This window comes from Camelus dromedarius, chromosome 19, assembly GCF_036321535.1.
Source record: "Camelus dromedarius isolate mCamDro1 chromosome 19, mCamDro1.pat, whole genome shotgun sequence".
Lineage (NCBI taxonomy): Eukaryota > Metazoa > Chordata > Mammalia > Artiodactyla > Camelidae > Camelus > Camelus dromedarius.
The window spans coordinates 17,211,920-17,233,671 of NC_087454.1; the positions used below are offsets into that span (position 1 = coordinate 17,211,920).

The 21,752-nt window shown below is 37.4% G+C and overlaps 2 protein-coding genes across 3 annotated transcripts in view; one reads left to right on the forward strand and one right to left on the reverse strand.

Moving 5' to 3' along the window:
* Window positions 1-1,417: 1,417 nt before the first annotated feature.
* Window positions 1,418-13,199, forward strand: SLC17A4 (solute carrier family 17 member 4). The gene is made up of 10 exons (XM_010980145.3): window positions 1,418-1,563; window positions 2,143-2,376; window positions 2,458-2,545; window positions 2,979-3,065; window positions 4,968-5,086; window positions 5,209-5,370; window positions 10,340-10,472; window positions 10,557-10,704; window positions 11,570-11,660; window positions 13,056-13,199. Exons 1-10 carry the CDS (start codon window positions 1,429-1,431, stop codon window positions 13,197-13,199), a joined length of 1,341 nt encoding a protein of 446 aa, XP_010978447.3. The 5' UTR covers window positions 1,418-1,428.
* Window positions 11,025-21,752, reverse strand: part of SLC17A1 (solute carrier family 17 member 1) — a 40,723-nt gene continuing 29,995 nt past the window's right edge. The window contains exons 12-13 of one of the 2 annotated variants that reach the window (XM_010980144.3): window positions 19,186-19,322; window positions 11,025-11,265 (exon numbers count right to left, since the gene is read on the reverse strand). In XM_010980144.3, coding sequence (XP_010978446.2) covers window positions 19,188-19,322 — 135 coding nt within the window. In that variant the 3' untranslated portion in view covers window positions 11,025-11,265; window positions 19,186-19,187. Of the gene's footprint in view, window positions 11,266-14,819; window positions 15,318-19,185; window positions 19,323-21,752 lie in introns of those variants that run through there. The other variant, XM_031435097.2, reaches the window with a different exon arrangement.

Genomic DNA, 21,752 nt, shown 5'->3' on the forward strand with positions numbered 1-21,752 from the left:
TGCTGCTTAGTCCTCTGGTGACTACCCCTTAACCCCAGCCTGTTATTACATGTGGCATTATGCTAATAATATTAATCCTTTTTTGGCTACATCTCCTCCCGCCTGATAAGGCAGGACCTCAACTACTCCTCAAAGTCCCACCTGGTTATTTTGTTGGATCTCCAAGTACTTTTCATAAGTGCTTATGAATAAACTTTGCTGGCTGTCCAACATCAGTTTTCCCCTCACCTCTCTTTCTCTGGTCCATACTCACTGAGCACTGCTGGGTCCTCTGTATCACACCCTCAGGACACTGCTGGGGCTTTCTCTCCATACTGGTACCCCTAAAGGCTACTGATATCTTTGCTGGTCATGGCTGTACATCTAAGACACTCACTGAATCAAATCCAGGAGTTCCATGGCATGTGAGGAAATGCCCCCTCCCCCATTATATGTCACATCTGGCCATGTGGCCACATAATACAGTTGCTTATGCTCTTATACCTCTAGAGAAGCTGGGTGAAAAAAACTGGACCTTCAGGTTCTGTTGGAAGATTCTTCTGTCTGTCAATCCCTGGAACTTACCAAGAGTATTGCTACACAACAGGGAGCAGTGCTGGCCACTTCAAGCGTTTGATCCCTTGCAGGAGCCAGGAAATGGGGCACCTACATGCCTTGAGGACAGCGATCACTTATTATACCTCTGGGATCTCTCTCCAGGGATATTCAGTCAGTCCTGCCAGCTGTTGTCAAACTAATGTATCTAGACTCAACCCCAGGGGTAACCCCAGAGTTCCCCTGGATTACTGGCAAATTCTGTGCAAGCCTAGATTACAGTATCAAGATGAAGTTTAAATACTTCTATAGTCTAACCTAGCCTACCTTTCAAGTCTCATCTCCTCCCAGTCTCTGAACATTTTAATCTGCCATGTTCCTTGGTTGTATATGGTACTGAAAGCCACCCCAGCTGCCCAAGACAGTCACTTGGGGATCATTTCCAACAACTTCTGTCTCTTACTATCAATATCCAATCAGTTGCAGCTTCCAGCCAATGCTCTGTCTAAATCCACTTCATTCCATTCTGGCTTTCATCAGCTCATCCCAGGACCCTGCCTGGAGAACTCTGCTTAATGCCTACTCTGACCAATTCCAATTCCACACATTCTTTAAGTCTCTGCTTGAGTAACGGTTCAGAGTGAGTTACTGGGCCCCTCACCTCGTAGGGGTACAGGTGTCCACCAGATACCTACTGAATAACATTTGCTCTCTCGATATTGCTGCCTCACAGACAGACTGCAATCTCTTCCCACTTCCAGATTTAGGGAGGGTGGGAGAAAAGCATACCAATTTTAAGACTTTCTGTACCCTCTTGTTTCAGGCTTCTGTTCAGTCCGTCATGGGCTAGCCTTTATCATGCATTTCTGTAATTTTTCGATTTTAACCCAACAAATGAACATGAGCATTGCCATCCCAGCTATGGTGAACAACACAGCCCTGCCCAGCTTACCCAATGCCTCCACAGAAAAGCCACCCACTGAATCCCAGGATAACTGGAATGAAACTCTGAAGGAATTCAAGGTTGTGGTAAGTTTAAAGAGATTCTGGATCCTTTCTTTGACTCAAATATTTTGAACTAAAGAATTATTTATTGAGCATTGGCTATATTTAAGGAATTATATTACACAAGAACATAATTTGTATCTGAAGTTTTATCGTGACTAAGTGCCTGTAAGTGTAACTAGGGACTAAATTAGAATGAAGGAAACAGATTTTTACCATTTAGTGAACACAAATTCTTCCCTTACTATGATGAAAATCATCACAAAATAAGTTTTACATATTTACGTCTACTTTCCCTTTCTTCCTTCACATATTTTTAAATTATCTTGTCTATGATGCTTTCTTCTCTACAGGCTTTCTTTTTTTATAAGCTCTCATATTTTAATTGGTCAGTTAATTGTGTAACTGAGGAAACTGTGGGAGGGGAAAGAGAATGTTGGGTATATGCTTAGGTTTTCTTGATAAAATTGGTAGATTGGAGGGCTTGGAGAGAGGTAAGAGGAAAGAGAACTGCCAGTTATTTTCTTGCCTCTCAAGTACTCACAACAAAAACTGTCAACTCTCTAGCCAGAGATAAAAAGTGATATTCTCTTTGTCATCTAGGCTGCTATGTATGACTGGAGTCCTGAAATCCAGGGAATCATCCTCAGCTCACTCAACTTTGGCTCATTCTTGGCTCCAATCCCTAGTGTCTTTCTGGTTGAACTATTTGGAGCTAAGTACTTGACTGGTGCTGGCATATTTATTTCCTCAGTCCTGAACCTCTTCATTCCACTAGCAGCTGATACTGGAGTGACTTTGCTCATTGTCCTACGGGTCATCCAAGGCCTCGTTCAGGTACCAAGATGTTTTCTAAGTATGACTAGAACATAGATTCCAAAATGACCTCAGGTAGCCAAGAATCAACTGTTTTTCCAGGTTTTGGCATTAACATGTCAGTATTCAATCTGGGCCAGATGGGCTCCTCCAATGGAAAGGAGTCAACTCACCACCATTGCTCAATCAGGTAATTGATATCCTAATTTTCACCTTATGTGACCTGTCCAAGAGTACTCTGCAATGGCTTATCAACAGAAACCAAAACCTTATATCCTAACTGCTCTGTCTTCTTGCTCTAAGACAATATCCTACACTATCTTTCTTGAGCCTAAGCAAATGTTTTCTGGGCACCAAACATTCCTGCAAATGCTTTTAATTTCATTTTAGTCTCAGAACAATCTTACAATTCACTTACATATAACTATTTCCATTTCACCCATAAACGAATTTGAAACACAAATAGACTAATAACTTGTCCAAAATCACACAGCTACTAAGTAAAGGACCAGAATTTGAACTTTGTAGTCTGGGTTGCAACTCAGCTCTATGATGAAATCTATCTGTAAGAAGCATACGGAGTCCCAAGTCTGACTTTCTCACCCAGAACATCTTCTGTTTAGGGTCAGTGCTGGGCTGCTTCATCATCTTCCTTGCTGGTGGTCACATCTGCCAGACCATAGGATGGCCTTATGTCTTCTATATCTTCGGTGAGTTTGTGCTTTTCAAATCTCAGAATCTTGTTTTATGACAGAGACTGCTGGGCATGATTTCTGTGATGCAAGTCATCTATGGTTAACCAAATCCTAATAGATATAGATATTTATGTAGCTAAAGTTGATAATGTTCAGAGTTTATCATGTGAAACTTGCAAATGACATTTGAGTTTTAACATCCTGATTGCCTAAATAGAATAACCTGATGTCATTAAAGGCATCATAACAATCTTTCCTGCTTCTATATTAAATCCACAAAGGGGCTCAGAAGAATTTCTTTCATAAGATGTTGAAAATGTAATCTTGGTGGGGTTATATTTTTAGTTATGCTATTTATTTAATACATTCTTTTAAATTTCTCCCATTATTACTACAACCAGAAAATTGTGGAAATGTGACCTAATCATAGGCAAAATACCGATTGGAGGAGGGAATTAAACAGTAGAGGCTGCAATTCAGAGCAGACCAATGTGAGGCTCAGGCATGGACGTAATATACAGAGGGATGCGGTGGAAAGGTTCCCAAGATACATGGAATGTTCCAGAGGCAAAATTCTACTACTTCACAATTTTGCCTTTAAGCAGCCCTGGGTGGGATCTTCCCAGATGCTGTCAGCTAATGCTTGTGTTTGTTTGATTTCTGAAACATTTCCTGGAATCCCATCTACAAACTGCCTAATTCCAGTGGGACCAGTAAATCCTGGTGTTTTTCATTAGAGGATAATATTCTTAGATCCAAGGTTCCTATAACATCAGGCCAATGCATTTGCTAGACAAAAATGTATAAAGATTGATTACTATAGCAGATCAACCTTTAAAGGCTCTGTCATGGAAACCTTAAAAGGGCAGGTCACAAAATTTTCAAGTAATGAGAGAGGCTTACTGTATTCCTGGTTTTGAGAAACAGTAAGCAGTATATACAAAATTAGAACTCATTAAACATTTGTTGAATCAATGTTAACATCCTCCGTCCTCAGTGTACAACAGTGCTCCTTTTCATATCTCTTACCCCCTTTTTGATTTTAAGTTCCTTGATGACAAAATTGTGTCTTTGGATTCTCATATTCTCAAAATCTAGCAGAATGCCTTGTGTATGGTGGCTGCTCTATATTTGTGAAGGGATGTATAAATGACAAGCTAGCAAGTGAAGAGAACTTTCAAGACTTTCTTAAGAGTTTAAAAAGGGAATTTTTATATGAATCATATTTCCACTTAATACTAATAATGTTGAGTTGTCCACTACTGTAATCACGTATATATTAGAGAAAATATATTTGCTGAGGATTAATTTCATTCCATGTTTAAAAACTGAGTAATCAGCTGCACATATGTATTGCTGCTAATTCTTAAGTATTAGAGATGGATAAGAAAAAGTTTAATGATGACAGGAACTTTGCAGAAGCATGACCAACATGAAGGATGCTGGCTGATATCTCGACAGTGAGAGCATTTTCAAGCACATGGGTCAAACACACTAATAACTTGAACTTAAGACACAGCCTTAACAATGGTACATTTTAAAACCTCCCCAAACTCAGTGATTTAAAACAATAATCACTTAGTCTCTTCGTTTTGGGGGACAGCTGCCTTGGACAACGGGTGAGCTAGAACATGTTCTTCCTATATCGATGGCTAAGAATTGAGAGGACAAGGGGAAAAACACAGTGCTTCTTAAGGCCTAGGCTCTGAACTCCTCCATGTCATTGGCAAAAGTAAGTTTCATGGCCGAAGCCAAAGTCAATGGCAAGGAAGTACCCTCCACCTATGATAGATCTATGAAGGGATAGATGCAGGGAGGAGTGGAGTATTAGGGCCATTCTATCAACCACAGGAAACATCTCAGGGCAGAGTCAAAGTGGTAGAACTCCAATCCTGTGCTAAGTAGATCTTTTCCTAGGTGGAACTGGCTGCGCCTGTTCTTTTCTCTGGATTCTTCTCATTTATGACGACCCCGTGAATCATCCGTTTATCAGCACTAGTGAGAAGGAATACATCATCTTTTCACTGGCTCAAGAGGTACACTGGGGAACTCCTCTGCCATTTCCCTATGTCTGTCTGGATGCCTCAGAGGTGAAAAGTGCAGTAAAGAAAGCTCTTGTCTTCAGATGGAGGCGATATTGATATGTGCTTTCTTCCAGGATTCTCCACCAGGCTGGTCTCTTCCTATTAAGGATATGCTCAAATCCCTACCACTTTGGAGCATTCTCATCTTTCATTTCACTGATTACTGGCACTTTTTTCTCATTACAATGTACACACCAATATACATCAACTCTGTACTTCAAGCTAACATCAGAGATGTAAGTATAGAGAAAACTCATTCTGTTCTCCTGTTGCTTCATATATAACCCTTTCTCTCTCCTATGGTCACCAGGGATTAGGCCCAGCATCTTTATGTAGGAAACACAACCTGATTTACTTGAGTTCTGATTCACCTCAATGTATCCTACTGCTTATTGGGGCAGAGTGGTATGGCTTTAGGTCAACTTGACATTCATAAAATGTCATATGTTTTAAGGGACCTATGAGAACATCTTATGGTTTACTCATCTATAAAATAAACAGCTTGGACCAAGTGACAGTGAGATCCTTTATACTGTTCGGATTATACACAACAAGGGATGGTCTCCTTTCCTTGCATTTTTTTTAATAGCATTTTAATTTAGGAGTTGAATTGATAATAACAGGAATCAACACTTTACAAACTATATAAAAAGGTAAAGAGTGAAAAATCTTACTCTCATTCCTGTCCTTAATCCGCTGTTTTCTCAGTCCGTTCCACAGATAAATTTTTTCATTAATTTCTTATTATTCTTCCATTGTTTCTTTATGATAATGCAAGCATACATGAACGTATATTCTTATTTTGCCAACTTTTTTTTACACAAAACATTATATGCTGTATATGTTGGTATTTTTTATATGCTGTACAATAGGGATCTTTTCCTATCAGTACGTGAGAAACTTGTTAAGCAACACTTGGGTTGTTTCCAATCATTCAGCAGTGCTGCAGTGAGAACCTTGTTCATTTGTCATACATTTGCACAACTATTTCTGTACATTTCTATATATCTGAGTCAGCGGTAAAAGCAATATATAAATTTATATATATATTTATTGAAGTATAATTAATGTACAATATTACATTAGTTTCAGGGGTACAACATAGTGATTCAGTATTTTTAAAGTTATCGTAAAATATTGGTTATATTCCTTGTGTTGTACAATATATACTTGTAGCTTATTTGTTTTATACATAGTGCCTCTTAATTTTCTGTCCCTATCTTGCCCCCTCTTTTTCCTCTCCCCGCTGGTTACTGCTACTTTGTTCTCTATATCTGTGTATGTGTTTCTGTTTTGTTATATTCATTCATTTTACGTTTTAGATTTCACATATATGTGATAACATACATTATCTTTCTCTGACTGACTTATTTCACTAAGCGTAATACCCTCTAGGTCCATCTATATTGTTGCAAATGGCAAAATTTCATTCTTTTTTGTGGCTGAGATTAATATTCCATTGTAAATATATATACAACTTCTATATCCATTCATCTGCTGATGGACACAGGTTGCTTCCATATCTTGGTTACTGTGAATAATGCAGCTATAAACATTGGGGTGAATGTATCTTTTCCAATTAGTGTTTTCATTTGCTTCGGATATACTGTCGAATTTGGTTTGCTAACATTTTGGTGAGAATATATGCTTCTGTGTTCATCAGAGATATTGGCCTATAATTTTCTTTTTTTTGTAGTGCCTTTGTCTAGTGTTGGTATCAGGGTAATAGTGAATGAAACTGAGATGTTACCTCCTCTTCAATTTTCTTGGAATAGTTTGAGAAAGATAGGTATTAGCCCCTCGTTATATGTTTGGTAGAATTCTCCTGTGAAGCTGTTCGGTCCTAGACTTTTGTTACTGGGAGTTTATTTATTTTTTTTTATTACAAATTCAATTTAGCTACCAGTGATTGGTCTGTTCTGATTGTCTATTCCTGGTTAAATCCATGTATGTTTCTAAAATGTGTCTATTTCGTCTAGGTTGTCCAATTTATTGGCATATAACTGTTCACAATATTCTCATATGATTTTTTTTGTATCTCTGAGGTATTGGGTGTTATTTTTCCTCTTTCATTTCTTATTTTGTTTATTTGGGTCCTCTCTCTTTTCTTCTTACTGAGCTTAGCTAAATGTTTGTCAATTACGTTTATCCTTTCTTGATTTCATTGATCTTTTATATTGTTTTTCTATTTTATTTTTGGTCTCTTTTATTTCCTTTCTGATCTTTAGTATTTCCTTCCTTCTGCTGACTCTGGGCTTTGTTCTTTTTCTAATTCCTTTAGGTAGCAGGTTAGGTATTTTATTTGAGCTTTTTCTTGTTTCTTGAGGAAGGCCTGTATTGCTATAAACTTTGTTCTTTGAACTGCTTTTGCTGCATCCCATAGATTTTGGAGTGCTGTGTTTCCAGTTGCATTTGTCTCAAGGTATTTTCTGATTTCCTCTTTGATTTCTTCATTAACCTATTGGTTTTTTTTTTTTTTAGTAGCATGTTCTTTAGTGTCCACATGTTTGTGTTTTTCCTATTTTTCTTCCTGTAATTGATTTCTAGTTTCATACCACTGTGGTCAGAAAAAAATGCTTGATATAATTTCTATCCTCTTAAGTTTGTTAAAACTTGCTTTGTAGCCTGGCATGTGATTCATCCTGGAGAACATTTTATGTGCACTTGAAAAGAATGTGTATTCTGCTGCTTTTGGATGGAATGTCCTGTAAGTTCAACTGGTCTATTGTGTCATTTAAGACCATTGTTTCCTTCTTGATTTTCTGTCTGAATGATCTGCCCATTGATGTAAGGGAAGTGTTAAAGTCCCCTATTATTATTGTACTAGTGTCAATTTCTCTCTTTATGTCTTAATATTTACTTAATATATTTAGGTCCTCTTATATTAGGTGCATGTGTGTTAAAGAGTGTTATATCTTTTTGTATTGATCCTTTATCATTATATAATGCCCTTCTTTGTCTTTTATTATAGACTTTGTTTTAAAGTCTGTTTTGTTTCATATGAGTATTGCTACCTCTGCTTTTTTGTCATTTCCATTTGTAAGAAATATCTTCCTATCCTCTCACTTTCAATCTGTATACATCTTTAGCTCTGAAGTGATTCTTTGTAAGCAGCATATAGATAGGGCTTGTTTTTTATTCTAGTTAGCCACTCTGTGCCTTTTGATTGGAGCATTCAGTCCATTGACATTTAAAGTGAGTACTGATAGGTATGTACTTACTGCCTTTTTGTTACTTTTTTTTACTGGTTGTTTTTAATAGTTCTTCTCTGTTCTTTTTCTTTTAGTTTATTCCCTTGTGATTTGATGAATTTTTTTTTTTTACTGATATGCTTGTGTTACTTTCTCTCGTTTTTTTTTTTTGTTTGTTTGTTTGTTTCTATTGTAGGTTTCTGATTTGTGATACCATGAGGTTAGTGTATGTTTACCTACATCTACTTGTTTTAAACTGGTAGTCATTTAACTGAAACGTGTTCTAAAATATCCACATTTTTACTCCCCTCCTCTGTATTTTGTGTTTTTGATGTCATATTTTACATCTTCATGTTTATCCCTTTACTGTTTATTTACAGTTGATTTTACAATTTGTGGTTTTTTAATCTTCTTGCTAGCCTATGTAAGTGAATGATCCACAGGCTTTACTATCTATTTTCCTTTACTAGTGGGATTTCCTTTCCCATAGAGTCTTTCTTCTTGTTGTAGCTTTTTCTTTTCCACTGTGAGAAGATTCTTTAAAATTTTTAGGGTGTAGATTTAGTATTGATTAACTTTTTAGTTTTTCGCTTGTCTGAGAAGTTCTTTATCTCTCCTTCAATTCTAAATGATAATCTTGCTGAGTAGAGCATCCTAGGTTGCAGGTTTTCCTCTTTCAGCACTCTAAATATATCATGCCACTCCCTGCTGGTCTGCAGTTTCCACAGAATAATCAGCTGATAGTCTTAGGGAGGTTCCCTTATATGTGACTGTTTTTCTCTTGCAGCCTTTATAATGCTCTTTATCTTTAACTTTCACTGTTTTAATTGTGATATGTCTTTGTGTGAGTCTGGGTTCATCTTGTTTGGGACCCTCTGTGCTTCCTGTACCTGGATATCTGTCTCCTTCTTCATATTTGGCAACTTTTTTAGCCATAGTTTTATCAAATACATTTTTGACCCTTTTATCTCTCTCTCTTTTCCTTTTGGGACTCCTATGGTGGGAATCATGGTTTGCTTAATGTTATCCTAGAGATCTCTTAAACTCTTCTCATTTAAAAAATTTGTTTTTCTTTTTGCAGCTCTGATTGAATGATTTCCATTATTCTCTCTTCCAGATTACATATGCATTCTTCTGTATCACTTAGCCTGCTATTCCTTTCAATGTGTTTTTCATTTCAGTTATTGTATTCCTCAGTTCTGGCTGGTTCTTTTTAATATTTTCTACTTCCTTGTTAAAATTCTGTGTTCATCTATTCATTTCTTTAATTCAGTTAGCATTCTTATTAATACTTTGAACTCTTATCTGGTACATTATTTCTCTTTCATTAGTTGTTTTTTTTCAGGGGTTTTCTCTTGTTCTTTCATTTGAATTAAATTCCTCTGTCTCCTCATTTTGCTTAACTGTCTCTGTCTCTATGAAATTAGGTGAAACAGTTACCTATCCTGATCTTGGAGGGGCATCCTTTTGTGGAAGCATACCTATAGAGTCTGCATGGGTCCAGGATCTTTGGTAGGAGAGCTGGATCTGGTGTGAGGACGAGTTACTCTTCCCCCAGGGTGTGCTGACAGCTGTCACTGGGGTAGGAGGTAGGGCTGGAGGCAGAAGGGTCAGAGCAAGAGCCAGTTGTGAACCAGGGCTTCTCTTTGGTTTGGTGGCCAACACCACACTATTCAGGTAAAGTGGGTCCCAAATTGCTGTCTTTTATTATTCTTTTGCTGTAAACTGTCCATTCGTATCCTATTTTTCTGATGGGTTTTGTTCTTTTCAATATCAATTTCCACGTGATCTTTATATATGAAGACAGTGTTAGTCTGTTTTTTTTCCACCTGAACTATAGGCATATTTTTCCTCAGGCACTAAAATTATATTGGCTCATTCCAGTAACTGGAATTTATATTAAAGGTGATGTGTATAAAAGAAACGCTATAGATGTAGACAATCAATCCAGGGATCAATCTGTGTCATGGTGGGGTTAGTGAGGCATGTACCTCACCTCAATTCTCATTCTCAGAGTGGGATCCTGTCAGCACTGCCCTTTGCTTCTGCCTCTATCTTCATTGTCCTTGAAGGTCTATTGGCAGACTTTCTCCTCTCCAGAAAGATCCTCAAACTCATTACCATCAGGAAACTCTTCACCACCATAGGTAAGAACCAAGGTGGATACAGGGGTGGATATGGGATGCACAGGGCAGCTTCCTATTCACTCTGTGTTTGTCCTCCTGCCCCAGGGGTTCTCTTTCCAGCTGCACTCTCTGTGTCCCTTTTTTGGGTCAGATCCAGCTTCAGCACCACTATGGTCTTCTTGATGCTGTCTTCTGTCATCAAAAGCCTCATCCAATCAGGAGCCTTTGTCAGCTTCTTGGATATCGCGCCTCGGTAGGGATCCCTTTATCTAATCCTCACAGAAGCTCAGTTCAGGTCCAGCATCCCTAAACCTGCTCTGACACATGGGTAAAATGTGAGTGATATATACAATGGGTCACAAGAAATGTTACTACCAGCCCTACATCCAAATAATTCCTGGAAGGGACCCAAAGCTAGCCAACCACTTTAAGCTTAGTTTTTCCAGATGAAAATAGGAGTCAGTGGCCACACTTACAATTCAACCAGGGGAGAGTCACACCAGTCTATGTTGGGGAATGCAGCAGTTACACAGGGCTGGGTCACCGAAAAGACTCATGAAACTTCACAGGGCATTCTCATGTAAGGCTTTAATAGAGGTAAAGGATACAGGATAGCAGGAGAAAAATTTACCTCTGATATAGACAAATATCAGAGATGACTAAGACTTCCAAACGTAGCTCCCAGGGACTGTCCACAGACTGTTCGTAGTCAATAGGACATACTTCATCTTCAGATAATGAACCACCAAGTTACATGGGAGATACTTTGGTCTCAGGGAAGCCAATGTTTCATCCAAAGAGGAGACTTTTATACCTAAAAACAAGGCTGAAAGATCAGGCTCCAGAGCAGAAGCCAAAAGAACATACAAACTAGGTGCCAACCACCAATCTGTATATTTTTTATAAAGAATGTTGACAAGTTAATGCAGATTGCCCCTTGGAAGTCCCAGAGAATTGCACTGGATTATATTAATCACTAGTCAGTACATTTCACTCAGGGTTGAACAAGGGTCCTCCAGGAATCTTCAGAGATAAGCACAGAGTTGCAAAGATCAGCTGAGATTAAACACTTGCTTACACAGGAATATTTTTTTCTCTCACTTTCTCTCTCCCTCCAGGTACAGTGCCTTACTCAGGGGACTAACACAAATATTTTCGTACATGGCGGGAGCCATCTCTCCCACTGTTGCTGGATTTCTCATTGAGCAGGTAAGGTCAAATTTCTGATGTGTATGATAGTCACAAGAATTACCTAGAAAGGTCATCTCTCATTCTTACCCTAGGCTCAACTTGTGCAGAGAAATTATCACATGCTTAGGATGTGGAGTGAGGGAGGATGGTCAATTGTATGAGTTTATGCTTTATGAGCTCTTAGAAGATGAATTTCTCATGCTAATCATCAAATTTTCTAGCAATATTCATGGCATTTCTTACATAGAATGGCCAGCCATTTTGGTTTACCTGGGACTGAGGGTTTTTCCTGGGATGTGGGACTTCCAATCCTAAAACGTTGAAAATTCCAGGCAATTCAGAAAGAGTTGGTCACGCTATGTAGCAACCCAACAAATATTTACAGAACCAATGAGTGAGACGCTAAGCTTATGACAGAACGAAGAAGCAGCCTGCACCTTACATATATGCTCATCAGTGGTTAGTGCAGAAATTCCTCTAACCAGTATTGCTTGCATTGCATACTGTTTTTATATTCCTACAGCCTTCCAACCTGGGATAAACATTTAAAGTTGTCATAATAAACAAATTCATCTGATAACTCGAGCATTTCCTAAGAATCATACTGATACAGACTTTACATTAAGAAAGATGTATATGACATTCACCTGGGACTCATTCTTTCAATTTCCTGTGGTTTCCCCCAGCAAGTCAGGAAAATGAATGAAAGTAACAAAGAAAGGGTATTCTTTTTGATGTCAAGTCCTTTCTTTCTTTTTCTTTTCTTTTTTTTTTTTTTTTTTTTTGAAGCTTCAGTTCTCTTCTGGCTACTGACTAACACACTGTCAGGAAATGACTGTTTAAAATGGAAATTCTCAACCTGCCCTTGTTTCCCTCATCACTCACTCACTCACTCATTCATCTCTTCATTCAGTCAATAAATACGCACTGAACATTAGCATGTGCCATGCACCATTTAAGTGAATAAAACAAAAATCCCTGTCCTTGTAAAGTTGATATTGTAGGAAAGGAACTCACAGAAAGTTAATGAACTAAACAAAAACATGGTACATTGAATGATGGTTAAGGGCTAAGAGAAGAATAAAGCAGGAGAGGAGAACGGGGCACATAAGAGGGGGTGGGAGTTCCATTTTAAGTAGGGTGGTCAAGGAAGGGCTTATTGAAAAAGTAACATTAAGCAAGGACAGGAAGCAAGCAAATGAGCAAGACAAATGGCTATCAAGGGAGTAGGAACATTGCAACAGAGGGGAAGGCCAGGGCACCAGAAATTAACCTGTATATTCCAGAAACAACCAGAGACATAGTACGGGCAGAGTTGGGGGTGGGGGCAGTAGGACATAGTGCCGAGCCTTTCTGAACCAGGAAGAATGAGAACTAGGAGACTGTTAATAACTTGTAGTTTCCTACTTCCAGGATTCAGAGTTTGGCTGGAGAAATGTCTTCTTGCTTGCAGCTGTTGTGGGCATATCAGGCCTGGTTTTCTACCTCATCTTTGCCCAAGCAGAGGTGCAGGACTGGGCTAAAAGAAGGCATTCACCCACTTGTGAGCAAATCTAGTGATACCCCAGACACCAGTGCTTAGGTGTTCACTCTTTGCTCTTGTAGCCATTCCCCTTTCATGCCTGCTTAAATAATGAGCCTTTCAACTTGAATTGACTTTGTTTCCACTATCTTCTCAGAGGCCTTGGCTATGTCATACTGAATGTTCTGCCTGGAACGTTTATGGGGGATGGGGAGAGGAAGGTTAATTATTTGACTGTGAGCTCCTGAAAGCATAAGTGTGTCTGAATTTCTGTGTGTTCTCTACTCTTTTCACTGTTACTATGACATAAGAAGAAATATATATTTGGTCTATATCCCCAGTTTCTGGCACAGAGCTCCTAAAACCTTTGTAATTTTCTGAGTGACAGGGATGATAGGAGCATCTTTTGTTAAAATATTTGGTCTTAGTCCCTTGTTCCTGACAGAAGAGCATCTAAGATCCTTGGACTCTCTGAAGGAATGAAAGTGTCTTTTTGGTATACTAGGACATGACTGGCGGCTGGGGGCTCTAGGTAGCTTCAGGATGGGGGATTGCTGCCAAAAAGACCAAGGTGTGATTAGAAGGCTGGAACTTTCAGCTCCATCATCCCATGTCCAGGGAGCAGAAACAGGCTAGAGATTTAGTTGTTCCTCAATGGCCAATGACCTAATCAACTATGCCTACACAATAAAACAGTGAGGTTCTGAGAACTTCTGGGTTGATGAGTGCATGGAGGGGCTGGGAGAGTGGTGCCCCTACAGAGGGCATGGAAGCCCTGCCTCTCTTCCCACATGGCTTGCCCTGTGCCTCTCTTCCATTTGGCAGTTCCGGAGTTACACTCTTTCCTATGCAAACTGGTAATAGTAGGGTAAGTTTTCTTGAGTTCTGAGTCATTCTAGCAAATTATCAAACCTGATGAGGGGGTTATAGGAACCCCCAATTCTGAGGCTAAATCAAACAGAAGTATGGGTACCTTGGGCACCCACTACTTTGATTGGTGTCTGGGTAATTACTGTCAGAATTGAATTAAACTGTAGGACAGCCAGTCGGGGTCCACAGAGAACTGGAGAACTGCTTGGTGTGGAGAAACCATACATCTGGTGTCAGAAGTATTGTGAGCAGAGAAACAATTTTCCTTCAATTATTCTGATAAAAGCATCAGAGGCTGGAGGGCAGTTTCTCACCAGAGCAAAAGAGGAAGCCAGAATCATGCAAGTAAAAACTTGCATCTTGGTAAACAGACATTGTCCAGTTTCCCTGTTACCCCTCAACATTTGTTCATGCTGCCACTCACATCTCAGATGCCCTTCCTTTCTTCCTCTATTAGAATCTCACCTGCCTTCAGTGGCTCTCATTCAGCATTCATCTTGTTAACCTAACATGTCTTCCAAAAACGCATGTGAGACCTATGCTGACTTGACCCCATTTCAAATGTCTGGAGAGTGTGTATGGTGTATCTGCTTTCATTAAGCTTCCATGTGAGCAGCATGAGGGCCATGAAAAGGAGCAAAAACATTGAGCACTAAATAAACATTAATGAACATACAGCACGGGGCATGGCAGAGACTAAAGCCAGACATAGCTTTAGGGAGCTCAACATCTCAGGAGGGTGGATGACTTTTAATCAAAGTACCACACAAATGAACATGCAGTGGCTATGGAATGAAATAATGAGGACACCAGGCTATGAATGTGAATGATAAGGGCATATGCACGAGTCTGAGGGTGATGGAGGGCCCCGACTATGAAGTTTCAATAAGCTGAAATCTGAAGGGTGATAGTTAACTAATGCAGGAAATGGATGAAAAGAACATTCTAAGAAGAGGGTACAGAATAAACAAAGGTTTGGTGGCAAGAGGGAGCAATCAGTTATGACCAGAGTACAGAGAATAAGGGAAGCCTTCATAAATTCATTGTGAGGAGGCTGTGGAAGTATGTAGAGTTGTGGCGTTCAGGACACGCTACCCCTAAATATGGCACTTTGGAATATTAGAGATCTTAAGCCAAAGTTTTTGAAAAACAGCAGAAGCAGGAAGGCCCCACTGACCTCTGTCCCTGGTCACAGAACTCCCATGTGGAAGATGCCCTCCCTTGTACCAGAAGGAAGGAAGACAGTCTTATCACCAGAGTCATGGAACTGGGGGCCAAGAAATCTGTACAAAGAAAACTTATTAAACTAACCTTTTTCTTTTTAGTCATTTCTTTACCACTTCCTACCCCTAGCCCAAACCCCTTTGTCTTGTCAACTCTTCACAAATTCATTGTTTCTTTGTCTACAAGAAATAAATGCTTCCTGCTCTGGTCAATTCTTCAGGTCTTCATTTTCTTGTGAAAACTCCCTTATACATGTAAAAATTCAATAAAAGTTATATGCTTTTCCTCCTGTTAATCTGTCTTTTTTTTTTTTTTTGTCAGTTTAATTTTCAGATCTAACCAGAGACCCTAAGAGGAACAGGGAAAACTTTTTCCTTCCCTATAAGAGCACACAGAGCACTGTGGGACTGGAGAGGTGTATTGATCTTTATCTGGAAATCAGTAGAAGTTGTAAGGAATCCACTAGAAGAACTATTGGAACTAATAAATGAGCTTAGCAAGGTTTCAGGATACAAGATCAATATAAATAAGTCATACTTCTATATATTTGCAATGAATAATTCAAAAATCAAACTAATCTCATTTAAAGTTGCATTAAAAATATACCACAACTTCTTTATCCAGTCATCTATCGATGGACATTAGGTTGCTTTCACATTTTGGTTATTGTAAATAGTGCTGCTATGAATATTAGGGTGCATGTATCTTTTCAAATTAGAGTTCCCTCTGGATATATGCCCAGGAGTGGGATTGCTGGATCACATGGTAAGTCTATTTTTAGTTTTTTTGAGGAATCGACATACTGTTTTCCACAATGGCTGCACCAAAACTACATTCCCACCAGCAGTGTAGGAGGGTTCCCTTTTCTCCACACCCTCTCCAGCATTTATTGTCTGTGGACTTTTGAATGATGGCCATTCTTACTGATGTGAGGGGTGTAGTTTTGATTCGCATTTCTCTGATAATTAGCGATATTGAACATTTTTCTCATGTGCCTATTGGCCATTTGTATGTCTTCATTGGAGAACTGCTACTTTAGGTCTTCTGCCCATTTTTGGGTTGGGTTGTTTGTTTTTTGCTGTTGTTGTTATTAAGTTATTAATAAGCTGTTTATATATTCTGGAAATTAAGCCCTTGTCAATCGCATCATTTGCAAATATTTTCTCTCATTTCGTAGGTTGTCATTTTGTTTTGCTTATCATTTCCTTTGCTGTGCAAAAGCTTATAAGATTTATTAGGTCCCACTTGTTTATTTTTGCTTTTATTTCTATTGCCTGGGTAGACTGCCCTAAGAGAACATTGCTAAGATTTACGTTAGAGAATGTTTTGCCTATGTTTTCTTCTAGGAGGTTTATAGAGTCTTGTCTTATGTTTAAGTCTTTAAGCCATTTTGAGTTTATATTTGTGTATGGTGTGAGGGAATGTTCTACTTAGTGATAAAAAAGAATAAAATAATGTCATTTGCAGCAACATAGATGGACCTGGAGATTGTCATTCTAAGTGAAGCAAGCCAGAAAGAGAAAGAAAAATATCATATGCTATCACTCTTATGTGGAATCTAAAGAAAAGAAAAAAGAGAACACTAATAACTAGTCTACAAAAGAACAGACTTGCAGACATAGTAAACACTCTTACGGTTACCAGGGTAAATGGGGTAGTAAGGGGTAAATTTGGGAGTTTGAGATTTGCAAATGTTAACCACTATATATAAAATAGATAAAAAACAAATTTCTTCTGTGTAGCACAGGGAACTATATTCAACATCTTGTAATAACCTTTAATGAAAAAGAATATGAAAATGAATACATGTATATATATGCATGACTGGGACATTATGCTGTACACCAGAAATTGACACATGGTAACAGACTATACTTCAATAAAATATAAATAAAAATAAATAAATAAAATAAAAATAAAAATTGAGAAAAGAAGTTGCATAAAAAAGAATAAAATACTTAGGAATAAATTTAACAAAAGAAATGTAAGATTTATACTCTGAAAAATAAAAAACATTTTTGAAAGAAATTAAAGAAGATTTAAATGAGTGAAAAAGTCCAATGTTCATGGATTGGAAGACTTAATAGTGTTAAAATGGCAAACCTCCAGAAATTGATCCACAGATTCAATGTAATGTCTATTGGAATTCCCAGCTGATTTCTCTATGGAAATTGACAAACCGATTCTAAAATTAATATAGATATTCAAGGGACCCACAATAGCCAAAACAGTCTTGAAAAAGAAGAATAAAGTTGGAGAACTCACACTTCAAAGCTTTCTACAAAGCAACAGTAATCAAGATAGAGTGATACTATTTTTGTTCTTTTTAGGATATGTTTGAGCTTATATGACTATCAGCTTAAAGTAAACAGATATAGTAATGGGTTAATATACTTGAAAAAACAGGGTAACCACAAGTTAAAAGCATACAATAGAGTCACAAAATCCAAAAAGAAACCAACTTTGAATTTAAACTTTTAGCCCCAGCCTGATGGGAAGGTGGAAACAGCAACCAGGTAAACAAGAAAATTGAAGAAATTCTACCTAAACCATGTTTGAAAAATTACAAGCTCAGGGAGAATTGGTCCTAGCCAAAGAAAAGTAATTAGAAAAGTCAAATATGTTAGGTATTTTGGAAGGGAAAAGAAGGCAGATAAAGAATATAGCATGCTAATGGAAAATGAGTATATTTTCACAGAAGATTTAATTAAGAGTGTAAGCACAACCCAAACTTAAATATTCCCTAAACCTTCTGAATTACTAGAGGCAGGCAAGGGGGCAGGAGGAGGAGCTTTCTTAAGGGAATATAACATAAAATGACAGAAAAAAATGAAGTATACTTGTAATTATAATAAACACAATTGGATTATGCTCATCCAACATAGACAACTCTGAGAGTGGGTAAAATCACTGAACCCAACTATCTACCCTTTGTAAGAAACATATACTAAGTGAAATGACCCCCTCCACTGCTTTTCTTTTTCCTTATAATTCATTTGTTAAAGAATCTGAGTCTTTTGACTGTAATATTTCCAAGGTTTGGAGTTGCTGATGATACCCTTAGGATTTAGTTTAACCTATTCTCTGTATTTGTTACCAAACGGTAGCTATATGCAGAGGCTTAATCACATTCAGTTCGATTTTCTTAGCAAGACCTTGGTGGCGGTGTGTTCTTTCATCAGGATGCACACAGTGTCTCTATGTGTTTTTGTGATGTTAACAGCTGTGGATGTACACAATGTCTGCATCTCTTAATTTACTGGGGTTTGCAAAATGGGGATGTTTCACATCTATCAATTCTTATTTATGTATTAGCTGAACTAATTCTACAGAGAGACATTTCTCCTACTGTTTATTTACCACTGATAGAGTTTGGAGAAGAAAGGCACAATATCAGATTTTCCTTTGAACCCTTTGTCTCCATCATTCACTTGAAAACCATTCTAGTCAGGATCACCTTTAAGGTAACTCTTGCCAAACCCATCAGTAAATTCTCAGACCTTATGTGATTTTACCCCTTGATAATATTTGCCACAGGTACTCATTCCCACCTTTTACACTTTTCTTCTGAGATACCACTGTTCTTCCCACTTCACCAAAGGCCCTTCCCAGTTTCCCTTGCAAGCTTCCCCTTTTCCTCCTCACTTTTAAATGTTAAAGAGGCCCAGACTCACAACTTTATACCTCTAGCCCCAACAGCGCCCCAGAATTCTAGAGCAGTGCATCTGCTGGGCTGCATGCCAGTCTCCATCAGGATGTCAAATAGTTTCAGACTTTATATGGTCCCCTCTTCTGCCTCAAACCTGCACCCCTTATTTTTTCCCATCTCAGTCAGCAGCACCACGGTTTGCTCAGGGGCCACCTTCAATTCCTCTCTCTCCTGTATCCCCAGTTTCAAAATCTGTCTTTAATCTGGCCACTTCTTACCTTCAGAGATATGTGGTTTGTCTTTCTTTAGCCCAGTCCTGAATTTCTGCTTTAGCAAATATAATGTAGAAAATTAGGCTTATCACATTAAGGGATGACATCAGCAAGAAGATTTTAAGCCAGGAAGATTCTGAATCCTGAGGAATTAAAGTGCAAAGTAATTATAAGTTATTGGTCTTGTTGTTGGGTTTTATAGCATTTAAAATATAATATTAAAATTAATACAGTCTCAATGCAGGTCACTTATACATTCTCATAAGGAACAAAAGATGTCATAATTTCACTTTACAAAGATAATCACTATTTGTCTTTCTACATTTTTATCTATGCCTATATACATATAACTTTTCATGTATAAAAATGACATTATATATACACAGTATTAAAGCCAAGAATGCATATGGTTTTTCATTTGGAAACATCTCATAAACATGTTTGCATATTAGGAAATATATGACTGTATCATAACCATTACTGATTAGCAATCCAGAGCTTAGATTTATAAAATTCATAAAAGCACCCCTTGTTTCTTTATATTTAAGCTGGTTTTCACTTTTTTTGCTGCTATAAATTTGAATACCTTGGCGGTTAATTACATACACAGCAATGCTTTGGAATAAAATTTATCAAATACCTTCTCCTTATTTATGAAAATGGTTGACACATTTTCTTTTTCAGCCTATTAATATGATCAATTTCATTAATAGACTTCTATTAATAAATAGAGCCATTTTTACTTTCATAGAAAATGGTCTACATAATCCTGATGTCATATATATTTTAAGATGTTGGTGGATTCTATGCACAGGTAATGTATTTTCTGCATCCACAGTCAAAGGTGAAATTTCTGTTATGTTTCAGATTTGCTTTACCATTTTGCCCTGTACCTTTTAATCAGCTGAGGTTAAGTTTTATGTAATTAAATGTGTAAGGCATCGTGATTGGGGTTTTGGTTTCTGGTGTCATGCTTTTGAAGGATGCCCTGCTTAAAGTTTAAATAATTATTAACTTCTATTTTACTTTAGTATAGTTATTGTTTCCTTTCTTCATTTACATTGTAATCATCTAGAATTAACTTGGGGGTAAATATGAGAACATAATGTAACTGTATTTTTCTACAAGTGGTTTGCTACTATGTTTTAAAAAAATCCATCCTTTCTGGTTTGAAGTGAAACTTTATTATACAAAATGCATTTTTTTTTCAGAACTTGACCAAATCATCTTCAGTTTCATTTAAAACATAATTAAGAGTAGACATTGAAAAAATAAAACAGTATGTTTCCTGCCAAATTAGACATTAAATATATTTAATTATAGTGATTTCTATAATTAAAACATGCCAAATTTGACAGGTAATAGGCAAAAAGAAAGTGAAGGGAAAAAAATCAAGATGTGCTTAGAAATTTAATGATTAATAATAAAGCCTGTGATAATTTTAATAGAATTCATTGTGATTTGGAATTGAAGTCTCCTAGAAACTTAATATTCCTCTCCTTTCTCATATTTTCACTGATGTTGCTCAATAAGTGCACAGTTTTCTTCATATGGACTTTGCACAGTTTTCAAAATACGCATAGGTATTTTGCAATATTGGTAGATATGATGCTTTAGATTTTTCCACAGCATGCTACCTAACTTTGGGGTTTCCCCCCCCCAGGAAGACAATCACATTCTCTGTACATAATATTTTCCTTCTGCATTTACATTGTATATTCTTGACAGTTGTGTTTGCTAACCTCTTTCAGAATGCTAAACAATAGGATAGAAAACATAGTTCTATTTTTCCTGATTTAAAAGGATATAAGAATAAAAATACTAATAGCTGTTATGCATTGAACACAAACATCTCACACTCATATGCATTATCTAATTTGATAATTGCCTTAGCCCCATTCTGTGTCATCTTAGCCAGCTGGAGACACTGAGGCTTAAATTAAGAAAAGTTTCTGATAACACAGCTTGTAAGTAGCTGAGTTAAGAGTTGAACAAGATAGTTTTGCCAGAGAAATACACACTGTAAGCCCCTAAGTAGCCGATTCTCATTGTATCTAGTACTTTTACTTAAAGGAAACTTTTTTTCCTGATAATATAATAATACTATCTTTCTTTGGTTAATGTTTACTTCATTTTTTATGCTGTCCTTACAACTTTAAATGTTTCCATGTCTTTATTTTAGGTATGTATTTTATATATAAATAGCACATGAATGGCTTTTGTTTTTAAACCAGTCTTACAAACTTTGTCCTTTAACTGCAGTTTAGTCTATCTATATTTATTGTGATCTCTGGTATGTTTGGATTTATTTCTACCGTCTCTCTTCATGCTTTCAATTTGTCCTATTTTCTACCTTTATGCCTACCCCCTACCCCCCTCATCCCATTTCTTACCCTTCTTTCACATTGGGGAATTTTGCTTTTGCTTTTTTTTAATTCCATGTTTTCCTCTCTCTCCTGATTTGAGACACACCCTATATCTATTTTTAATGGTTACACTTACTTGTTATTTTAACACACATACCAAAAAATTTAATACTAATCTTTACATTTAAAAAAAAAAATTACAGGGTC

Excerpts from the sequence above, each read along its gene's own strand:
- SLC17A4 (XM_010980145.3), top strand. The coding sequence starts at position 1,429 with ATGAACATGAGCATTGCCATCCCAGCTATGGTGAACAACACAGCCCTG. Across the intron at positions 10,705-11,569 it reads TTCTTGGATATCGCGCCTCG|GTACAGTGCCTTACTCAGGG; the intron begins GTAGGGATCCCT and ends CTCTCCCTCCAG. Across the intron at positions 11,661-13,055 it reads CTGGATTTCTCATTGAGCAG|GATTCAGAGTTTGGCTGGAG; the intron begins GTAAGGTCAAAT and ends TCCTACTTCCAG.